The sequence below is a fragment of the Aplidium turbinatum genome, chromosome 3 (genome assembly GCF_918807975.1).
Source record: "Aplidium turbinatum chromosome 3, kaAplTurb1.1, whole genome shotgun sequence".
Lineage (NCBI taxonomy): Eukaryota > Metazoa > Chordata > Ascidiacea > Aplousobranchia > Polyclinidae > Aplidium > Aplidium turbinatum.
The window spans coordinates 27592825-27615432 of NC_137474.1; the positions used below are offsets into that span (position 1 = coordinate 27592825).

Consider the following 22608-nt stretch of genomic DNA (forward strand, 5'->3'; position numbering starts at 1 on the left):
TTCTACAGTGGATGTTATACCATTGTCATTAGATTTGTTTATTGATCAACAAATTTTTAATCTGTGAAGTTAGATTTTGAAGTTTCGAGAGCTGTCGGAGCATGACGTGCATTGTTTGGAACACTATGTCACCGGGCGATCAACAACACGTCACAAAAGCAATAGTGGTCGTTTCTGGCGATCTCGATTTATTTGATGACGTTTCTTTTAAAGCGATGCAGCGGTTGATCCGTGCCTACCACCACGGCCTGTCGTGATAGTTTTATATAATTATAATTTGCCACGAAATCATGTTTTGTTGCAAATTTCTTGGAAATTTTCCGAAGAGGAAATTTTTCAAAAATTAATCGCAAATATAAAAGATTGCAACCTGCTAATCCTGGTTATTTTTTGTGCTGCTCATAGCAAGTTAAATCATGAAATTGTCAGTTATTCTTGTATTTTGCTTTGTCGGCGTCCATTCTGTGACCTCGCAAGGTGAGTAGGGTAGTTTACGCAATAAGCATGCAAAACTTATTTAAAGTGAAGAAAACTTTTTGCATTGCTTTAAGTTGTAAATATAATGTGTGGGTAGCAAACCTATCACAAATGCAAATAATTTGTGTCTTTTAAAACGCTCCACTTCAAAGTGAAATTTTTTTTAGTTTTTCAAATATCCAGACCACCGATCAAAAGGTGTCATACAGGATAAAGTTACGGTGTCATAGTGAGTTGATTTTAGTTAGAGGTAGTTATTCTCAGATTTTCAACCTATTACAGGTAGGCCTATGGTTTTATTATTTTATTAAAAGTTTGCTTTAAGACAAGAACTTCTTTTGCGCTGACAAAGGGCAATATAATGAGCTTTGTTGGTCAATCTTGACACCATGTCGCTTTGTCTGCTCATCCAATTGTTGAGATGTCAATTTCAATTGTTGCACAGCAAAGAAACAAGCTTCTGCATTATGGCGCTAATAAATCAAGGCCAAGTAGGCTGGTCAAACCGGTTTGTGACGTCGACACCCATTTAAATCTTGCTTGTCTTTTTGCAATGACGTAGTTTTTTGGAAGCAAACTTTCCAAACAGAATTATTATTGAAGTCATATCCTTGCCAGCAAATGTTGCTGTGTAAAATATCATTCTAGTTTATCTTCATGCCATATCGTAATAAGACTCACACCGGTCACAACGATCAATCAAGTTTATTCTCCATCCAGCAGATACAGCGAATTTAATAACTGACAATTATTACCGAATGAAAAGAAGACAGTGAAAAGACCACAAAAGGTCATCAAGTCAGCCACCACCTTCAATAGGCCTAAGGAACAAAAAATAATAATAATAAAAACAATAACAACACGTAAAATGAATTAGTTTTAACAATAAAACGTGAGTGGACCGCACCCCACATCCTTGTTGATGAAATTTTAACCAAAGTGCAAAACTGCTATTTCAGTAACAAAAGGGAATTTTCGTATTTTATCAAATGTTCTGGTGCAGGAAATTAATTTCCCAAATTCAAATACCGTGGAAGTTTTCTAATATGGTTTCAGCGTCAGCTAATTTCTGTCATGCGTGATTCATCAGTTAACGCGCTTTCCGTGACGACACAATGCTTCCAATAACTAACATTCGTTACAAATACTGTTCTCAGTCAACCCGTCAACACCATCAGTGCGCACTGTGCAGTATATCCGAGAATGATCGATTTTGGCAACCGCAGCGGATGCCTTGGTAATTAGGCTAGTTGCGATGACAGAATATTCTTATTGCAAATTTTGTGCCGCACAAAATGTGATCTACTGATCACGCTTGATTGTAAGGCACGTAATAGAACAAATTTATATCTACTAACTTGAGGGGGTTGAGCTGTGAGGAGAACTTTCTCCCTACGACTAAGCCATGTCCCCGAGTCTAACCTGGTTCAAGATGATTGATTTCATTTTATCCTCACTGGGAAACCTTCTTTGAGAGCTTAATCCTGGCAGTTTCGCATACTTGTAGAAGCTTAGAACCACTGAAACAGACTCGGTCACCGAGATTGACAGAGTGAAGTCTCCGATTGTTGAAGTGTTGTTGGCGGGGAACTATTCCATCCATTAAGTGCGGCTGAATGGAGAACAGTCCAATACTTTTTATGGTGTAGGCCCATATTTGTTATCGTATACACTTCAAAATATGTCTATTTAATGTAAAATTTTTCTATGATTTAACTCCGAGTTATCTTGACACTTTACTTGTAGGCCTACATTATAAACCTGCCAGAAGTTTGCGTTCTCCACGTCAATTGCTCTTTTATGTAAGTTTATGTAAGACGCAGTATCGAAATCGTACCTTTCCAGTTGCTGCTTAATTGGGCAAGCCCTGGCTTGACTGATTATTACGTAATTATTTTTCTTGGTGTCGTTGCAGGTAGCAGATATTCATGCGCTGGACGATGCTACGAAAATCGTCGTCCCTCGTGGTGTAAATGTGACGTCAATTGTGATCTATACCAACCTGGCTGTTGTGATGACTATCAAAGACATTGCTCTTGTAAGTTGACTAATTTTACTGAGACGGTTACATGTTACATATCGATGTGTTGTTTATGATTAACGTTCTAGCTAGGGTCATCCGTTTCATTAAACAAAAACACCACAGAGCCAAGTGAAAGTATCACAAAATTTGAAATCTTTAATCCACAATTTATGAATGAAATTGAAAGTATGATCTACAGCTACAGGCTTTTCGGTTAACGTAATCAACTATAAAATGAAGAATAAACTTGTTTTAGCTTTAGTGAGAAGAGGACATTATCCCCCTGCTTTAGCCATGGCGACGACGATGACTTGTTTGATCAGTCTTGTCTGACTTCTGATGGTTCAATGTACTTGAGCTGCAAAACAAGATGGCGGACAGTTGCCATCTTCTTAAGTTGAGACATTTGAAATGTAAATGGAATGTTGCTTTTCAGCATTTTCCACGCCATGTGGCAACCCTCCCCAGCAAAAAAATGGGGATTTTTCCACTGAGGATGGAGAGACATACGAAGAGTACCCTGATGGGACCACTGTTACTTACAGTTGCAATCGTGGTTACGTGAAGAGCAGCTTCGACGACATCACAAGCACATGCAGAAATGGGAATTGGAATCCATCCAGTGTGGAACGATGCAGAGGTGAATACACATTGTTAAACATGTTTCGTGATGACAACAGTGATGGCTTCACGAAAAAACAAAAGTAGGCTTCTATCAACAAAGGTAAAAGTAGAAGATTAATACGATGCTTTACAATGTTGATTCTCTGAATGATGGATGCTGTAAAGTTGGTTATATCATTTAAATCTCCAACAAATTAACTTTGCAATCCTGTGATGAAAAAAAATCCATGATTTCTGTGAGTATGCCATTGTCTGTGAAGGCTTCTGCTGAATGCCACAACAGTTACAAGCCCACAACTACAAAATCAATTGAATGTTTTTTCTTCAAGGTTTATGTTGTAAAACGTTGCTCTAACGTTCTTTTCTAAGATAGAAACTTTACCATCAACCCAATTCAGATTTCACCGTGGACTTGATAAGTGGGAATTAATGTACCGTACATGTTTGAATTTTGCTGAAAAAAGTAAACACGTAGACAAAGTATTTGTATGTACGCCACAGCCGTGCATAAGCCGAATAAGTAAAAAAATTAATGACTTTATCACAAACTTTTCTTTTTTTATGAAAAAACACCCTTAAAAACGTAGCAAAATAGTCCAGCTAGAATGATGATGAAGAATGTGTGTAACGATTTTATATAATAACAGTATAGTAGTTTTAATGAGTAGGCTACCATTCAGTGAAGTACGTTTAGCCATGCCCAGTTGCCCACGCCTTTTCCAAATATTTCAATAATTTGACTACACAGTGACATACCGGTACGAAAAAACTTCTAGAGGCTGCATTTTGCCAACCGACATGTTATCTTACAACTTGCAACTTATGCAGGCTATAATATGTTAAAGTGTTCCTGTTTGTGAAAAAATGTCAGATCAAATCGAATGCCCCCTCCCCCCCCCCCCCGTTAAAAAAACCTGCGCACGTCACTGCTATCATTTGATTACAAAGTAAATCTAACTCATGTTACCTTATAAAACGTTATATGAGTTATGTCAAGCGGTACTGGTTCAAGCCTTGAGATGTGCGCTTAAGCAATGTATTTCAAAGGCAGCTCTTCATTAAGCAGCACCTAGTGAATATATCCTTACAGAGAAAAACATTTCAACAGTCTTTCCGATTGTTACTTTCCGATTTATTGTTCACTCTGTCAAACTAGGTAACTGGGTCTGAGTGGTTCAAAGCCTCTACAACAGGAGTTTTCAACCTTTTTTCACCGCAACCCCTTCAAAGCAATCAACGTAGCCTCACGATATAAAATATATTCAACAAAAGCATATTTAATGCAAAATTTAACAAATTTGATTCATGCTGACATCCAGTTATATTTAGTTTTGCTATTTCAATGCAAACTTCTGAAACTCAAAACGTGTTTTTGCGATGTTATTACGGCTTCTATTACATTTCCTCCGATCGTTATTTCCATTTTCTATCAAGCTTGGCTAGATAATAGGAGAAAAGATAATGAGAATAATCTACATTTTCGCATTTTCACCAGTTGAATTTATTGCAATCTTTTATGGATTTATTGAAATCAGTTTCAGTAAGATGGTGGTGCTGCATAGTTTTAACAATATAAGCTTGGCAATGCGTTCACCTGTTGCTGAAAGAACTTTTAAACAAAATAGCCTACCCTAAATTTTTTCAATGCCATTGGAAACGATATTGAGAAATCTAGATTTTGCATAGGATTTCAAATAATCTTGCTTTTCCGCCATAGAGTAGTTAGTGGTTAACTTTAGTCTGCACAAATCAAGGTACAGGAACTTGGTGAAAAATATCGAATGCTTTATCATTGTTAAAGCCTTGCAATGTCAGAAAGCTTAAACAATAGAGCAACTTCAGGTCGAAGAATGGTCGATTGTGAAAAAACAATCTTTTCTGGCAAAAAAAAATTGAAAACAACACACTGGATTTTCAGGCCCCTCGCGACCTTCCGAAAAACGGTTTGCGACTCCCAGGTTAAAAACCCCTGATCTACAAGTAGATTATGCGAAACTGTCTGGAATACTTTCTTAAAGAAGCTTTTTCAGTCCGAGACCAAGCATTTCTACAACTAATGAATTACGGTAACATTTTTGATTTCAACTCATATGATTTATTAAAGGAGCTGCTTAAAATTCGATAGCAGGTATCGTTAATGCAGGATGGATATGGTAAATCATGTTTAGTCTATCCCTTATTTACGTGAATGGGTGTTTGGTGAAAGGTTTTAGGGATGCCTCGACTCAAGAAAACTCCTAGACCAGTGCTACTCAAACTTTTTTATGCCGTGTACCGGCTGAGCACCTTCCATCGCTTGGCGTCCCGGTCAATTTGCAAAAAAAAGACAAGAGCAAAGTCATTATTACTTTTGTAACAAATACACAAAAAAAAACACTTTTATTAATGATCTTTCGAATTTTGATGCGAAGTGTGTGCAGCTTATCCAATTGCGGTTCAATGGAAAACAATGCTACTCGAAGAGGAGCATGGATATCCAACGCGTTTCTGTGTCTTCCCTTTAAACAGCTTGTGGTAGAAAAGCCGGTTTCACATAGATATGTAGAAGGAAATGGAAGCAGTGTTTTAATAGCCATGGTACACAGTCTCGGATATTCTGCTTTTATTTTGACCCAGAAGCTTGCAAGGGAGTTTGATTCAAAAGATTTTCACAAACCTTCATCAGCAGATAGATCCAATAATTTATATTTTAAAAATTTAAATTGACACTTATATTTAACTCTTCAACGTTTTCAGTTGGTGCAAATGGGTTTCGAATCCATTCATTTCCTCTTCGTGGATCTTTTTGTTCCGGAAAATAATGTTGAATACGTTCCACCAAATTTGACAAATGTTCTGTGGCAGTATCTTGAACACATTTTACGTCCAAATTGTCTCCAGCATCGTCAATAAAAGTAGCTAACTTAGGAAACAAGTCGTAACAATTGTTCAAGACTCGAATCTTCCATGCTTTCAGCTTTCGTTGCATGCCGTCAATTTTATCTGCTTGTGCAAAAAGTGAAGCATTTTTTCCTTGCATTGGAGTGTTAAGGCCACTCATAATAACGAAAATGTCAGTTATGTAAGCTAGCAAAGCAAGCCATTGTTCATCTAGAAATAGCTTCGCCCAATCTGGCTTTCTGTCACGCAAAAATACTGCCAGTTCGTTTGGGAGCTCATATACGCGTGATAAAACTGTTTCCTTCGACAGCCAACGCACACTAGAATGAAATAATAGTTGCCTGTGATCTGCTTGCATATCGTCGCATAAAAGGGCAAATAGTCTTGAATTAACTGCACTTCCTTTGATATAGCCTAATTAACAATTTTTAAGACCTCGCAAAGCACATCATTTAACTTCGTTGGCAATTTCTTGGTTGCAAGATTTTTCCTATGAATAAAGCAATACGTTGAAGCACATTCTGGAGCCAACTGCTTAATTCGTGTAATTACTCCCGATTTTTCTCCTATCATTGCAGCAGCACCATCGGAACATACTCCAACGCAATTCTTCATATCTAATCCTTTGTTTTTAATGTAATCATTAATCAATAATAGTTTTTGATATTTCTGCACCAGTTGTTCTACGTGGAAGAGCGGCAGAGAAAAAAAACTCTGCTTTTAATTTTCCTTCATATTCATAACGTACATACACCATCAAAATTGCCATGTTTCCAATGTCTATGCTTTCATCTAGCTGTAAATAATAGTACTTGGCCAGTTTAATTTGATCAACTAGTTGAATTTCCATATTATCAACCAAATGAGCAATTCGTCGAGCAATAGTGTTGTTTGAAAGAGGAACTTTTGCAGCCTTTACAGCTGCTGCCTCACATTGTACTTCTAAACAAACGTCTTGAATGCAGCCTTGTACTAATGTCTCACCAACACTGTACGGTTTTTGAGCTTTTGCAATAATTCTTAACGCCACTTTATAAGATGCACGTAACGCTTTAGTATTTAGATGAGTCACGCCGTACATCTGTTTTTGTGCACTTTTTAATTCATTTCGTTTCCTTTCAAAAACCTCTTTCCACTTGGAACTATAATCTTTATGTTTTGAATGTAAGTGCCTCTTTAAATTTGAAGGTGGAAGGTAGAAAACTGGAAGTCGTCGTAGTAGCAGGCCACCAAACAGTCTATAGCTGGGAAAGCAGACTGAACATTATCGTTGCCTAAAAATTATTATATAGACGTTCTGATCAACATAAAACAAATTACTCAATTTACAATTTCTCTTAACTGACCGCGTGCCAGCAGCCAAGTGCTCGCGTACCGGCACCGGTACGTGTACCGGCGTTTGAGTAGGGCATTGAACGACAAAATGACTGATAAAAATTAGGTCTACATCTTTTGCAGGCCATTACCAAAATTTACCATGCAAATACATAGTGAACCTTCTTATGTTTGAGGGATGATTGCCTCCTCTAGATCTGCTATCATCTTGAGTTGAAAAAATCATCGAAGAGACAACTATGCATAAGCTGTGTCATTCTTTTCTACCACTGACCTCTGTTCCTACTTGCTTTGAAAGATAACTAACAAGACTCAATTTATAAACACGAGATAAAAGAATTGAGGTTCAACCACAAACTTCTCCTTGTTTGCTTCATTCTACCTTGATTACAGTTGTGTGATTGATATCCGGACACTTTACCCACCAGAGAATTGATATGATTGATGACGCATGAACATTGATCAATTGATATGAGTAATGAAGCCAGAACAGAAAATGGTGGCTGTATCTGTGGCATAATCAAGCAAAAAATTGTTTCTGCATACTTTCCTCACTAGTTGAAGTCACATCTTTGTGTTCAGCTCCCGTTTTCCGGTTCTGCAACGCTCCAATAGTGAACGACCTTCTCATAAGCTACTCACCAATGAGCGCATCATACGCAACCGGAGCCGAGATTGTCTTCAGCTGTCCAGGAGTCGGTTACCGATTGGATGGTTCTGCAATTGTTACATGCATCGGAACTCACACGTGGACACCCATTCCGACTTGTGAAAGTAAGTTTGTATTGTCACGTTTGTTACTTCGTAGTTGATGACGATTGCTTGTAAAAGATGCAATCAAATAAGAACTTGCTTCACTGCTCAGGAAAATAAATTATTTTGAACCGAATAAAACTACTCATTTGGTAGGCCAAATTAATTTGATAGCATTGTAGGTGTTCTTTCTTCAGTTTTTTTTTATTGACTTTAAGAGTCCATACAAGGGGCGTAGAGTGACAATCGACTGTAACTTATAGTGCGCGTGACAAGATGTGCCAACTCAGCAAAGATATCCATGGAAAGTAGCGTTGACGAGGAGTCCAAGGGTTGCTTTTAGAAAAGGGCTCAAGATCATTTAAGAAGCCCGAAATGTTTGCTGGAGCCTGGGAACTATGAAGACACAACAATTTTTTTGGAATTCTATTATTCTTTTAAAAGTATTTAGCATTGGAGTTCCGGGTTTCATTGGTACCGGTCCAAAATTATTTTTTTAACATGCCTTCCCGTGGTTGTTTCATCCACAATATCATCTACGGATAGTTGGGAGATTTGTAACGTTGACCAGTAATTTGTTCGCAGTTAACTCGTTGTATTCGACAGGAATAAGTTGCCCCCACAATGGCGCACCCATCTATGGTGGGTACTCTCCTTCACATCAGACAACTTGGTACCCAGGTGACGTGGTGAACTATTATTGTGACGGTTGCTACACTTTACAAGGGGAGAGACAAGGTCGTTGTAACTACGATGGGACTTGGAACTATCCAGCGCCCACTTGCGGTAAAGAATAACATCTAAGATTATTTTATTTGTAATTGAATTGTTGGAGAGTAACGTCATAGCTACCGCAAAAAGCATTAGAAGTGGTTGCCTTCCTGACAGGAGATTGCCCAATGTCTGAAGTGTAAGTTCTGTTTAATGTGCTACAGAATTAAATTACAATGTGTCAAATTACAACTCAATCAGAGTATGCTGAAGCAGGGCCGTGTTAACCACCCCAATGACTCCCGGCCGGGAGGGCCTACGGATGTTTACTGGCCTCCTCATTTTGGTCTGTTTAAGGTTTTTTAACTATTTAAAAAAGAAAAAAGCTGCTGCAAAAGCTCAATAATCAATAGCATAAATCATGCAAGGTCGTATTTATTGCATCCCAAACCCTGGCTGAGATCCCACCTCCGTCTAGGGACCCACGCATATTTAGTTCGTGAAGCGTTTACATGTAACATTTAATATGATTTTTATTCCATTCTCGCTTGCTCTGCTTTCAAAACCACGTTTTGTTCATTTAACCAGCAATTTTGGGCATGCATAGTTTCAGAAATGAATTAAGAAAGTAAAAATTTTCGTATCCCAGAAAGAGCTAAAAAAAATGTATTATTCAGATGTAAATACTGCTCGCTTAAATAGCCTAGTTAATTAACAATTAGCCTAAATTGATAAGTTTTAGTCTTAATGAAGATATGCTATAAAGTGAAATATGTCGTAAAAATACTATAACTAAAGCGAAGGTTAGTAGCCTACATCTCAGATAGATTTTCGAAGTTCTAGCCTGCTGAAAAGCTATAGGCTACCAATCTAGGCTATACAAATTTTAAGAAATTGATTAGGCCTATTGAAATTTTTCAGTGGTTGTGAATAAACTTATTTTGAAATCCTAATTTAAATTTTAAATCAAACCTTAAACCCAAATCCAATAATTTGATGAATTTTGTTACATACAAAGTGCATGTCCACCTTGATGAAACAAACATTATTGTGCCAAAACTGTCTTTAAAGTGGCCAAAACATGAACATTAAATTTTGCGTGGACAAGCTCCCCCATAAGCCTCCCCATAAGTGGCCATAATCTACCGCTGTCTTGTCCTATTTTAAGAGCAATCTCAAAACATAGAGGCCCACTAGTGGACTTCAGGGGGTGAGAGGCAAGGTGGTGCTCACACAATCCTGATGCTGAGATTATAAAGTCGACAGGACGATGAACTTGAACATATTGTGACTTGTGAGCATGACGTCAAAGTAATTTGAGTGAAACTGCATCAGTCTCATGCACTTGAGGGCCTTCAGCTAGCTAGATGTTTGTACATGAAATGTGCAAAATGACAACCTCAGTGAGAAACGAGTAGAATGTAAATATATATCAAACTTGCACCCCTGAAGCCTACGTAGTTCTCTGCTTCGGTTCTATCGAGTTCGTTTAAATAAACGACATGAATAAATCAAGGATTTACATTTAGTTGAAAAGTTTTGTTGAAACTGTGGTGAACAAAGTCGTCGAGAGTTGAGCTGATCGTTTATTTATACTGAAAGGCCGTTAGGTCTACCATGGAATACATACTTCTGGCATCGGGCGGTGCAAGAATACAGTTTTGTTTATATTCAGAGTTTGAAACTGTGGGAGTTTTTGGTTTTGTGGAAACGGCTTTAAACTGTTTCTTATGACCGACTTGTTGTGCAAGCTAACCTATAGGTTAAAATATTCGTCAATTTTAAGAAGGCAAGATCTACACACTTTTAGAAAGTAAGAATATTTTTCCATTCGAATCATTCTTCACTACAGCTACAAAGACAACGTTTGATCCATTTCTTGATGGTGTCAATTCAAATGTTGACAAATATATGAAAATTATGTTTGATCGAGAGATTGTTTCACCAAGCAAAAATTCATAGGCCTATAGTAATAACTTAAACTGTCCTGATCTAGAACGGCTGAAGGTAAACTGTAGTTGAGATATGGCAGAGTACTTGGACATCCAGATACGTCGCTTCCTTTCAAGCATTCACTCGTTTCCTTCATTTCCCAATGAATCAAGTTGCTGTTGTTTGCAGGCAAACCGTGCGAATATCCTAATCACCCAGAATCTGGCTACATACGCCCTTCCTACAATCCATCTAAGTGTTACGGTTATGGTGACTACGTCGACTATTTTTGCAACGTGGGGTACATATTACAAGAGAGACAAAGAGTCACTTGCAACCTTGGGGGATACTGGTCCCACACTCCCAAATGCATCCGTACGTTTAATTTATTGTGTTCACTGAAATAACAAACTCGATAAATCAACTATAAGTAATTTATGTTACTTGTAAAAGTATTTGTTTAAAACTTGTTTTTAACGTAGGCTACATATTTTGCACATACATTGCAGTGGTTGTTCTTTTTCTGATAACGATTTTTGTTGCGGAAATGTTGAGTTTATATAGGGACGGTAGATACCGGGACGCGCAACTCCGTTGTTCCGCCAACATTAGAAGGGTCAATTGCCAATTTGACATTTTTTCACGCTTTGTTGCTCGCTTGTTTTCAACTAAAAACTTTAAATTACTTTAAAACCAACTTCATTCTTCTTATATAACCTATAAAATGTACATTATTTTGTAAATCAGAAAAAATCGTAACCCTTCTAGTGTTGCGGATAAGCCAAAAGCGGATGAAGTTGCGCATCCCGATATTCTACTGTCCCTAGTTTATAGCATCAAAGTAAAGCGCATGACGTGGTGAGTAGGCTAAGTATTGAAACAAGAGATGTTTTCAAGTTTGGTGATACACACGCAGACAGAAACCTCCGAAAACCATTGTGGTATAGGAAGCAGCTAAATCCGTTTTCGGGGTTTTGCTCTACTTCGGTACCACAAGCCTAAGTTGTTTCTGACAGAACACAAGGATCGACTTATTTTCGCTGAGTAACCCAACAACGAGAGCTCCCACTCTCGCATGTAAAGTAACGTAGACCAGCCGGTGTGAGGAAGTGACCCTCTCCTGCATCATTAATTTTTTTAAACAAAGTATGACTAACCTTCCAGGAAACACGTGTCCACATCGACGAGCGCCTAGGAACGGAAGCTACAAACCGGGCGGAAAGACAACTTGGTATGTCGGCGATGTAGCTACCTACTCATGCAGGGGTTGCTACTTCTTGGACGGGTTCAACAGATCAAGATGTAGAAGAGATGGGACCTGGACAAATGCCGTACCTACCTGCCGTAAGTGACCTTCCATGAATATTCGCGGCATTGTCATCAACCTTTGATCGATCTTAAGTCTTAAAACTTTGAAATCAGGAATAGTTTTGTAATATTAAAAGTCGGACATGATCATCCAATAAATTAAACTCGGAGTCCAATGTTTTTCAATCAACTCTATCCACAAGTCTGTAAAGTTAAAATAGCTTTGTATTTAATGGGGCTTGAGTTAATTCTGTAAGTACAGTTATTTTATTCTTTCTTATAATCCAACTATACTTCCATATTTTCACATATATCTAGTCTTTCCACCTTCGTTTTGATGTTCCTCTAAATTTCCAAATCATTCTGCCTGCATATAGGGGGAGGGAGTAGGATAATTGTAGTTTCAACTTTTGCCCTGATTTTAGGATACAACAGTATGTTTTGAGACAGTGGTTCTTAACCTTTTTCCTTGTTGGCACCACTTTTGTTGGCAAAGGTTCTACCAACCGCAGACCTTGTCTAACCCAGTCTAGCCAGCGGTTCTTTGGACGTCTTCCTGGGTTATTCTCATGGACGCCTAGGAACTAATTTTTTTCGGCCACGCGACTTCTTCCATGCTTTGCACGTGCCCGTACCAACGCAGTCTTCTCTATCTCATGACATTCAAGCTGGTGGATGCCAAGCCTAAGTCTTAGCTGTTCCATAGTCATCCGATCAGAAAGGCGCTTGGAATAGAGCCATCGCACCATGGCATTATCACTGCGCCATAGCGCATTCGTTCTTAGACGAACCATATCCACTTAAAACCTATTTTGAAACTTTCACAGGCCTTTTGGTCTTCCGTGCACTGAAGTGCATAAATATTTCTGTATTTTTTGCGTGCAAATTTATGTAAAATCTACTCCAAGTCAAAGTCCCTGAAGGCGGCATATTATTCTTTATAATGAGCCTAGCCTATGCAGCCTACTGCCTACTCTCCCAAGATAAAAATAGGCTAGTATCGGATTGGAAGTTTTTTTTAAAACACGCTGTATGTTGTAACATAAAGTTACTTTTTAGACACTGTGAAACGTTTCGTGACAATTAAGTACATGCCTATAGTTAATCAACAAAAAATTAACCAACTCAATGACTATTCCTTTAGGACAAGGTTGCCGAAGACCAAGAAATCCTCGTAGAGGCTTCATCTTACCACAAGGAAAGCAATGCTTTTCTGACAAAGAAAGAATCCGCTACAGATGCAATCGCGGTTATGAGCTCCAGGGAAAGGCCGTAGTGAGGTGCAATGATGGTTCATGGTCGCATGCTCCAACGTGCAAAAGTAAGTCACCACTAAATGATGGCATTGATTGATATTTAAGGAGGAAAGAAACTTTGTTTCTGCAATTTCTATAAAATCTTTTTTAACTTCTATTTGGAAGATTTGTTCCGTTAACCACGAGCTAAGTAACGTTTGTGAATCATCGTGTTTACTGGACAAGTTGGGACAACCAACATGGTCTGCTCCGATAGCTCAGTTGATTAGCGGGTGACTTCTGGAACGAAGAAGCTTTAAGATCAAGAAGCGCTGGTTCGAGTCTCAGGGTGTGCGCTTGAGCAGGGCATATTAAGGACTGCTCTCCATTCAGCGGCACCTAATGGATGGAATAATTCCCCGGCGACAACACTTCAACAATCGGACACTTAACTCTACCAATTTTGGTAAACGACCCTGCGTCAAAAGCCTCTAGAAGTATGCGAAACTACCAGGAATAACCAATCAAGGCTTTGTCAGCCCGGGGATAAAGATTCAAACCCCCCTCCCCCATAAAAAACATCTATTCGTTATACACAAAATCGACCTTAGACCTAGCACAAATACGAACGCAGCAATATATAATTACGCACTTTTCTTCTGATGTGGAATAATGAAATCATTTTTTTTTTATCAGGAATAGAGTGTCCTAACAGAAGAATTCCTACTTATGGAAGCTACACCCCCACCGGTAAAACCACTTGGTACCCTGAAGATACCGTAACCTACTCATGCCCCCCCTACTACACTCTGGTTGGCAATGCACAGTCGAGATGCGGGTACAATGGAAGATGGTCGTCAGGGGTGCCCGTTTGCCAATGTAAGTCAGTCTTATGCATTTGTAAGCTTACTGGGGTAGTTCTAAACTTGGCGTTTGAGATTTTTGTTCTATCCAGGCTTTTGAGATTTAGATTGTGTGAAAGGAGTGGTGAAAACCTTCGTATCCATCTTCAGGCATAGCATTTAGTAATTTTTCCAAACACACAATTGCGTGCTTTTGAGAGGTGTCGAACCGGCATCCTTTCTAATGCGCACCGTGGCTTTCACCATTCAGCTATGCAAACGAGGAAGTGAACTAATGACTAATAAATTTTGATGCACAGACTGTCACTTTTATAGCCTACTGTAGACACACTGTACAGCCTTGCATCTTACTCGCACTAAGGTCGATTGCACATTGTCACATCGTATCGTGACGCTATGGTCGCTTCTTCTGCTTCCATTGATGACGTTTACGTCGCTTCTTATCTTCCCATCTTTATTCCAGTGACGTCACCATGCAATGATCGATGCAGTCCAGAATACACTCATGACGCAATATGTCAGTGCCACCCATACTGCACGGAAGACTGCTGCCCAGACGCAGGATATTGTGATTGTGAGTATCCTTTGGAAATGGTTATGAGTAGTTATCACTCAGGCCATGAACGTGGAATTAGTATTGAAATTGGGCCGTTTCTCAGTAACACTTTTGGTTTGTAGCATGCCCGACATTGAATGATCCCGATGATGGCCACGTGGAAGTGAACGGGAAGGAAGCGCGCTACAATTGTAACGATAGATATTATATTGTCGGGAACAGTAGAAGAGTTTGCGTCAACGGAGCATGGGAAGGATCAGCTCCCATCTGTCGGCCTAGCGCACAAGATCCCCCAACAGTTGAAAGTGAGTGTATGAGAAGTAACAAACGTCACATGCTGCAACAACTTCTCTTCTCCTTTGCTGGGGAACGTCCAGATAGGATTTTATATTCTCAATGATGACGTGTCCTTGCTTAGGACAATGCGCACGTTAGGGTTCCAAGTGTAGAGCTCAAAAGTTGGAAGCGACAGTTGTTTCTTTAATGTCCGGCTTCCATATGTCATCAATAATAGCGTAAAGTAGCCTAATATAAACATTAATATTACATTACTACACGATTAATTAATTTGATCTTTATTTTTGAACTGGGAAAGCTTTTTTGGAGAGCTTAATCTTGGAAGTTTTGCATACCTACCTGTAGAAGCTTTGAATTACTCACGCAGGCCCAGTTACCGAGATTGACGATCCGGGGAATTATTCTATCCACTTGGTACCGTTGAATGGAGAGCAGTCCTGAAAATGCGTTGCTCAAGCGTATCACCTGAGAGCCTAACCAAAGCCGTTGATCTTGAACCGGGCGAGTAACCACTGAGCAAACAGAGCGCAATAGTGTGGGCACATTTGTCATAAAAAAGGTTTTGTTTTTTTTTGTTGAAAGAAAAAACTTTCTTGATTTTATCAGATGATACTATAAAGCAGTGTTTTGCAATCTTTTTTTAGCCGATACCTAAATCAACGTAGCGATTATGGCATATTAGGCTACCCTTAATACATCACTTCGTGAAAGAACTTAACCTCATAACCTTCCTCGTTGTCATCCACAAACTGATCAAATGTACAAAACCACGACTACCCTCGAGATCCTCCAGCTCCACAGTTTGAGCTTCCTGATAACTTCTGTAACGGTTTCATGTGCATCAAGGATTGTAGTGTTCTTTCCTTGAAATTCTCTTTGTTGAGTTCTCTAAAATATCGGCCAAGTAGCATAATCGATCCCCCCTTCTGATGTGATGTTTTTTTTTCTGGCATTATTTATCTTATAATGCCACTATACAATACATGCATCTAATCTTCTAAATAAGATAGGTTCCTTAACGCATCATGTCATGAGTTTAAACGATGGCTGTGTCTTTTTACACAACCAGGCTTGCGCAATCGTTTTAACTTACAATACATCGTGTTTACTTTTCGTGTCAACTTTTGGTTGAATTGGTTGTGGTTGCCAAGAAAACTCAAATTACATTTTCACCACTACTGGCAGTAAAGAGCTAAAAGTGTGAACTAATCTTTAGACCTAAAGGTTCTATCTAAAACTTGTTTTTAATTGTGCAAAATTAAAGGGGTATGCTTTGAAGGTACGTTTTAGGATGTAAGTTTAAGACAACGTCTTCTAGTGGAAAGAAATGATTTTTTTTACAAATAGTCACCAAAAACTGCCCATGTGGATTGTGGGGGGTAGGGTAAACGTCGTGAACATTTTTTTAAACTTTGAATTTATGATAAGTATTCATTAACACAGAAACAAAAAAGTAAAGCTGGCTTAGATTAGAATTTGAATATCATGGGGCTCCCGCAACAGCCTAGCCGCCGTTTTGGACACCAACTTAGATTTTGTGCGCCAAAAATGTTCAGAAAAAAAGCCACCCTATTATTTTTGACAGCTTATCATATGTTCTTTGCAAACCAAGTGAGTTTTTGCTTTTGCAAAAAAAAAAAACGAAATCACAAATAGGCCTACACTATAACCAGTAGGCTACGGTAGGTATTGAAATAAAACATCCAACACGAAAAAAGTAGCATCTATTGCTCTATCACATGGATGGCGAACCCTTTTTAGTGCATGGGTCACAAAAGAGACCTTAATCCTTGAAAAAGCAAAAGTGGGTCATACATTTAATTCCACGTTAATGCGAAACTACATGTTAATGCGAAACTTGCTGCTGCATCTTCTCTGCAAGTCTTATCCTTGGTTGGTAATCCGTAGTTTTGGCTTCACACATGCAGCACTCATATCTGAGCTGAGACGCTTCCGTGTGCTTGATTGTATAAAATTCATGTGCGAAAATAAAGATTCGCACAAATATGAAGAACCAAACAACGTTAACAGAGCTACGCAAATCTTTTCATAGTTTCAAACGAATTTGGCAGGGAGTTCCACTCTGTAAAAATTATATTTTCAGCGTGATTTTCAACAGCAGGAAAGTCACAGCCATCCATATCCGTTTTCATTTCAATTTTTTGTAGGAGATGATTTAAGTCTACAAATTTTGTTTTCCAAACTGCACTTTCTTGAAAGTCTATCATTTCCATTTCCAAGTTGTAAAGACGAAGCCATTCGAAATTTGATAATTCAAGATTTTCAAATTGAATTGCATGCGGGAAAAGAATGAACTGCAATGTAGTATCTAGCTTTCGGAACTGGGTAAACCTTTCTGACATTGCATTTTTGGCCTCTTTTGTCAGTAAAACCTACTTGTTGAGTGCAGTTTGCTTTTGTTCACAAGATAAATTGATGTTGGTAAAGTGCTTCAACAACTGAGGAAAATATTTCAGCTGACCTTGTTCAAGGTCTACAGAAAAAATAGCGAGTTTCTTCTCAAATGCTTTAATGTGCCCAAACATGGATAATTCAATATTTCCACAGCCTTGCAATTTAGTAATTAACTTATTGTAATGCATTGCAAAATCAGCAAAAAAATGTAAATCATTCAACCACGTACTTTCGCTTAACTCTGGGTATTTTTGATTTTTTTCAGCTAAAAAAAGTTGTACTTCTTCCAACAATTCGCTTTAATTAGCTTTAGTTGTGATTGCTATATGGCAATTCGGTACTAGATTAAAATAGGGTGGGGCCTTATTACAAATATTTAGTGAAACATTTATTCTTTGCTGAAATATTTGTTTAAATTGCATTATTTTAAAAAAGACAAGTGGGTCACTTAAAATCTGTGATGGGTCACTTCGTGACCCGCGGGTCAGTGGTTCGCCATTCCTGTCTATCACGTCCTACTGTATTTCATAAAGTGGCGCAAACTGATGCTTTTGATTTTTACAAGATTCGCCACAGTTATGGTTTCATGTGTAGGCTTACACAATTTCATTCAATTCAATTTAATTTTTCATTGCTAACTCCAACATTTTATTTCGTAAGAATAAAAACTTTTTATTCGTCTGTTGTAAAAATAGTAGGCTAGGCCACAAAATACGCCTACAATTAACACGTGGAAGTGTAACAAGGGCAATTCAAAGTTTACAACACGGAAAAGATTTCCCGACCTTTCAATTTCAAGTTTGATTTCAAGTTTCGCGAACCGAACTCACAATTATCTCTGAAATGCACACTGGAATGAGCGTTGACAGCTTTAAACCAACAATGTTTTTTCAACAGGCACTCCGCATCCATTGGGCTTAACTTTGTTTCATGCATGATTAAATTTCTTAGCAAACAGCTTTCTTTCGCTTCAAACGTTTATTTTGATGTAAGCTGTAAAACCCAAACCCAAAAATTTCAGTACAATCATTGCGAAATCACTAACTTAATCATTCCGAGGATAAAGATTCAAAACAAATAAAAAATGCAGTGGTTTTGAATCACGTTCTTCTACCATTTAGCCTACTATTCTAGGGTCTTGGTGGTACATTATAATGACACAAGAAGGTTGTATCGACTTTATTAAATGAAAATATTCTTTACTGAATTCAAAGACAAAACAGAAAACAGGGTTTCCAATCAATTCCAACCAACCACAGCGCGTTAATAAAAGGGATTGTTTTCAGTTCTGTCCTGTGCCAATCGTTGTGGCGAGCCTGGAGGAACCATCGAATTCCCCTGTGACTGCGACGAGGGTTGCGTGGGTTACGACTCATGTTGTCCGGATTACAACACTTTCTGTCCTTAGAGACATCAAAATTTACACCAGGTGACGCTTTCACTTAAGTAATTTGTTTATTCACTTCTTCTTTCATTTGCTGCTAATTCACAAAAATATTTTTTTATGTTTTCTAAAGTGTTTCATCACCCTTCTGTAGCCTACTGCACGATAAATAGTGCCATTGTTTAGTATTACGTTGAATCTTATACCCATCAAAAACATTTCGGCATTTTTTAAGTGTAATAAAAACCGAGAAAAATCTTTACAACCTAAATTAACCTAACTAGATTAGTTAAGAAGGAGCGATCTTCCTGGCGTCAGCACTACCTGACTACTCACTATACAACAGCGAGCATTGTGTTTCGCTAACCATACCAGTGTAGTTGCATATCCTTGGCGACAATTAGTTTAGTTGTTTTCTTTCCACAAAGGTAAGGATTCGATTGACTGACAAAAGTAGCTGTTGAGAACTATATTTAGTGTAGCGATACTGATGAGCTCAGCCTCTTGGGCGAAACACGTGTCTATCGCTGAATTCTTGCTACACTCGACTTCCGAGAAACTAACCAGAATGAATACATCAGATATCTAATAATTAAAACATATACTTGTAACCAGGTTCGTGTGAGCACTAACCCCCCCCCCCCCGAAATCCGCTAGTGAGCCCCTATATTTAGCAATTGGTCTTAAAAATAGGACAAGAAATGGTTACATTATGGCTTTCAACGTAAGGAAAAAATTCACATTTATAATTTCAGCAAACCATAAACAACCTTAGCCTACTCTAATATTTTTGAGGAAAAATGCCGACAATGCACGAACTGGAAAAAGTTGGGAAAAGACCTGAGATTTAACACAGCAAAAATTATAAGACATATGGACAATGTAGAGAGTAATGTCCGAAAAAGCAAAGCACTATATAGGTGTGGGGGGCTTGCCCGCTGACAAAATTTGCAAATATATAATCTTGTTTTCGTCGCGTTTTTGGCGCAATAATATTTTTTTTAATTATCAAAATGCACATTTTGTGTGTAATCAAAAGTCGCTTTATGCGTAGCGCAATTTATCAAATTAAAGATTAGCTTGGGTAGAAGGTTTAATTCAAAATTTAATTAGCCTACTATTTCAATAAGAAAAAATCATTTACCAACACAAAAGGATTTCAATAATTTATTTCTTGGAAATTTTCATAGTCCAGCATCGAAGCCTTTCAGTAGGCTAGCACTTCAAAAATCTGTCTGAGGTATCCTCACCGTGCTTGACCTAATGTATTTTCACGGTAGGCTACATGTCATTGTCTAACCTATCTCCATTAACACCGAAATTTATAAATTTTATTGTTAATTAACTGGACTATTTGAGTGAGCAGTGTTTAGCCTACTTCGGAATATTAGGCCTAGCCTATAATTATTTGGTTAGTTTTTATGGGATAGCCCACGAAAAACTTTTTACTCGTTTAATTCACTTTCTGAAATTAAGTAGGCTATGCCCAATATTTGCTAGTTAGAAATGTGGTCGAACAAGCAAAGAGAGCGAGAATATTTTGCAAAATGGAAATAAAATTACATATTAAATGTCTATAAATATACAAGCCGGAAACGTTGTACGAACTAAATATGCGTGGGCCCCAGCCTGTGGTTTGAGAAGCAGTGGCCTAAATGCGGGTGCATGATTGCTATTGATTATTATGAGCTTTTTTCTTTTTTAAACAGGCAAAAAACACGGAAAAGACTAAATTGAGTGGGCCTTAAACAGCCGAGGTCTCCTCCGGCCGGGGGGCGGTTAACACGGCCCTGCGTGCTTCAATTAAACCTGTTTGTGGCAAAAGTTGATAAGTCACATTTTTGCATTTTTGAGAAAACGACGTTTGAAGTTTTCAAGCCTGTGCTAAAAAATTTAAACTTTGAAGTGTTTTACTGAGGGCATGTGGATTTTGCGGAGGTGATTGATACATTTTAGGCATGTAAGTGTTAACTTACTGGGTTGTGTAGTTTTTCTGTATTTACAAATAAAATGTGGACTTATCAACTTTTCCCTCTAATTTGTGACTTTTCCACGAAAATGTTACGTATCAACTTTCCTAGCTGACAGTTTTGTGCAAAAAGTTTATATGAACTCTTCTTCAAAACACTCTCCTAGAATCAATAAAATGCACAGGTTTGTTAAAAAAGTAGCATCACACAACTTTGGACATTTCTTAAATACTTGGCTAATTGCCACGCACGTCAAGTTGGAAAGTGAATCGTTTTTAGATAGGTCGCCTAGGCTACTGTTGTGACCGATTTAGTTACATCATAAATAGCCAGTGCATTGGTCAAATCTAGGATTACAGATTAAAAAAAGGTGACAAGTTGTGAAAGTGTTTGTTAATATTAGCTTTTGCTTTGATCATTGTAAGTGTTTAAGATCAAAAGCGAATTCACTTTGATTAGCTTATTTGTAAAAATTCCCGTAGGGAGTCTCAGCTCCCTACAGATATCTAAAAATCTAATATTTTGTTTGTTGTTTGTTTTGTGGACTCTCTCATATTAGTTCTTAGCACATATCAACTTTTTTTCCAAAAACGATTCCACTTTAGTCAAAAAGGGCTGTTTTTTTGGATCGAAATCGAATGAATTACAACTTGAAACTCTGACAGATTATTCTTTATGCTTTTCTGAATACAATTATTATACACTTCAATTTCGTCAAAATGTGAGTATGTGAGTTATCAACTTTTGCCGCAACTCGTTTCAATTAATTATTTTTTGCAGGTGGATTGATTTGTTTGTGTTGTTTTTCTCAAATCCAGCAAATCGCTTTTTATTGATGTAATACTGTATTTACTAAAGAACTGAGATTTTGCTTTGCGCCTTTAATTTTGAAATGTATGTTTTCCTAACCAACTTGCAACTCCGATACAAACCCGTTCCTTCCTCATATCCCAGTCGTCAGCAAGGAAGTAAAATGTGGAACATTCGAAACATATGCCTGATGAACATTTCTTGTAACAGCAAAGTTTTTTATAAATAAATTCACGTCCCTCGATCATTTTATCTACAATAAAAAATGTTCTTCTTGAAAAAACTTTCTTCTGCTGTAGGTCTACGTCGTTGATATAATAACACCATCTACAATTCCTCAATCAGAAGTTTATTTCGCTAAAACTGGTATAAAAGCAACAAATGAACTTGAGATAAACTTAACACTTTGCTCCTCAAAGGGAGGCCATATTTGGCCCCCCCCTCATATTTCCTTTGATTATTTAAAACACAGTAACGCCATGCACTTGGTCTTTCTTGACTTTTCCTAAAATTGCCAGGCGGATCTGATGATATTAAATTTGATGCTAACAGTTGTGTAGTTTTCTTGTAAATTCAAGATTTTGGTGAATTTTTGCTATTTCTAGCTAACTTCCAGCAAAGCGTGAAATGGATTACATTGCGATAACAAGCCATAAGCTCATAATTGCTTCGTGCATCGATATGCGCGAGCAGAGAGAAACATCCTCTTGTTTTCCTTTGTTTGGTTTGACCTCAATAATACAAAGCGCGTTATTTCTTATGCTACAAAAGAAAGGCCAGTGATCACAAAACTGTTAATTAGAAAAAATAATAGCAAACGTTTTTTGCGTTTCCAGCTCTACAAAGAAGAATAGCAATCCACGATCAAAATAGTAGGCTATGTAGGCCACAAACTATTCAAAACAGTTGTTTCAAGCAGATAATATTCATTGACGAATAAAAAACGTTACAATAAGAAATCTTGGGTAAAGGCACGAAAACCTGGTTTCGAAATAAACGTTCTATGGAAATACTCTCATTGACAAGCATTGCAAT

The 22608-nt window shown here is 37.9% G+C and overlaps 1 protein-coding gene across 1 annotated transcript; it reads left to right on the forward strand.

Annotated features, from left to right (window-relative positions):
* The first annotated feature begins 398 nt into the window (after positions 1-398).
* Positions 399-21964, forward strand: LOC145767447 (C4b-binding protein alpha chain-like). Its single transcript, XM_082579266.1, has 13 exons — positions 399-477; positions 2393-2515; positions 2937-3140; positions 7922-8113; positions 8699-8878; positions 10925-11110; positions 11900-12079; positions 13188-13364; positions 13975-14157; positions 14605-14715; positions 14820-15002; positions 18696-18838; positions 21544-21964. The coding sequence occupies exons 1-12, from the start codon at positions 417-419 to the stop codon at positions 18815-18817; spliced, it is 1902 nt and encodes a 633-aa protein (XP_082435392.1). The 5' UTR covers positions 399-416; the 3' UTR covers positions 18818-18838; positions 21544-21964.
* Positions 21965-22608: the final 644 nt, after the last annotated feature.

Coding starts and splice junctions, on each gene's coding strand:
- LOC145767447 (XM_082579266.1), top strand. CDS start 417: ATGAAATTGTCAGTTATTCTTGTATTTTGCTTTGTCGGCGTCCATTCT. Junction 3,141..7,921: donor CAGTGTGGAACGATGCAGAG/GTGAATACACAT, acceptor CTTTGTGTTCAG/CTCCCGTTTTCCGGTTCTGC. Junction 14,158..14,604: donor AGGGGTGCCCGTTTGCCAAT/GTAAGTCAGTCT, acceptor TCTTTATTCCAG/TGACGTCACCATGCAATGAT.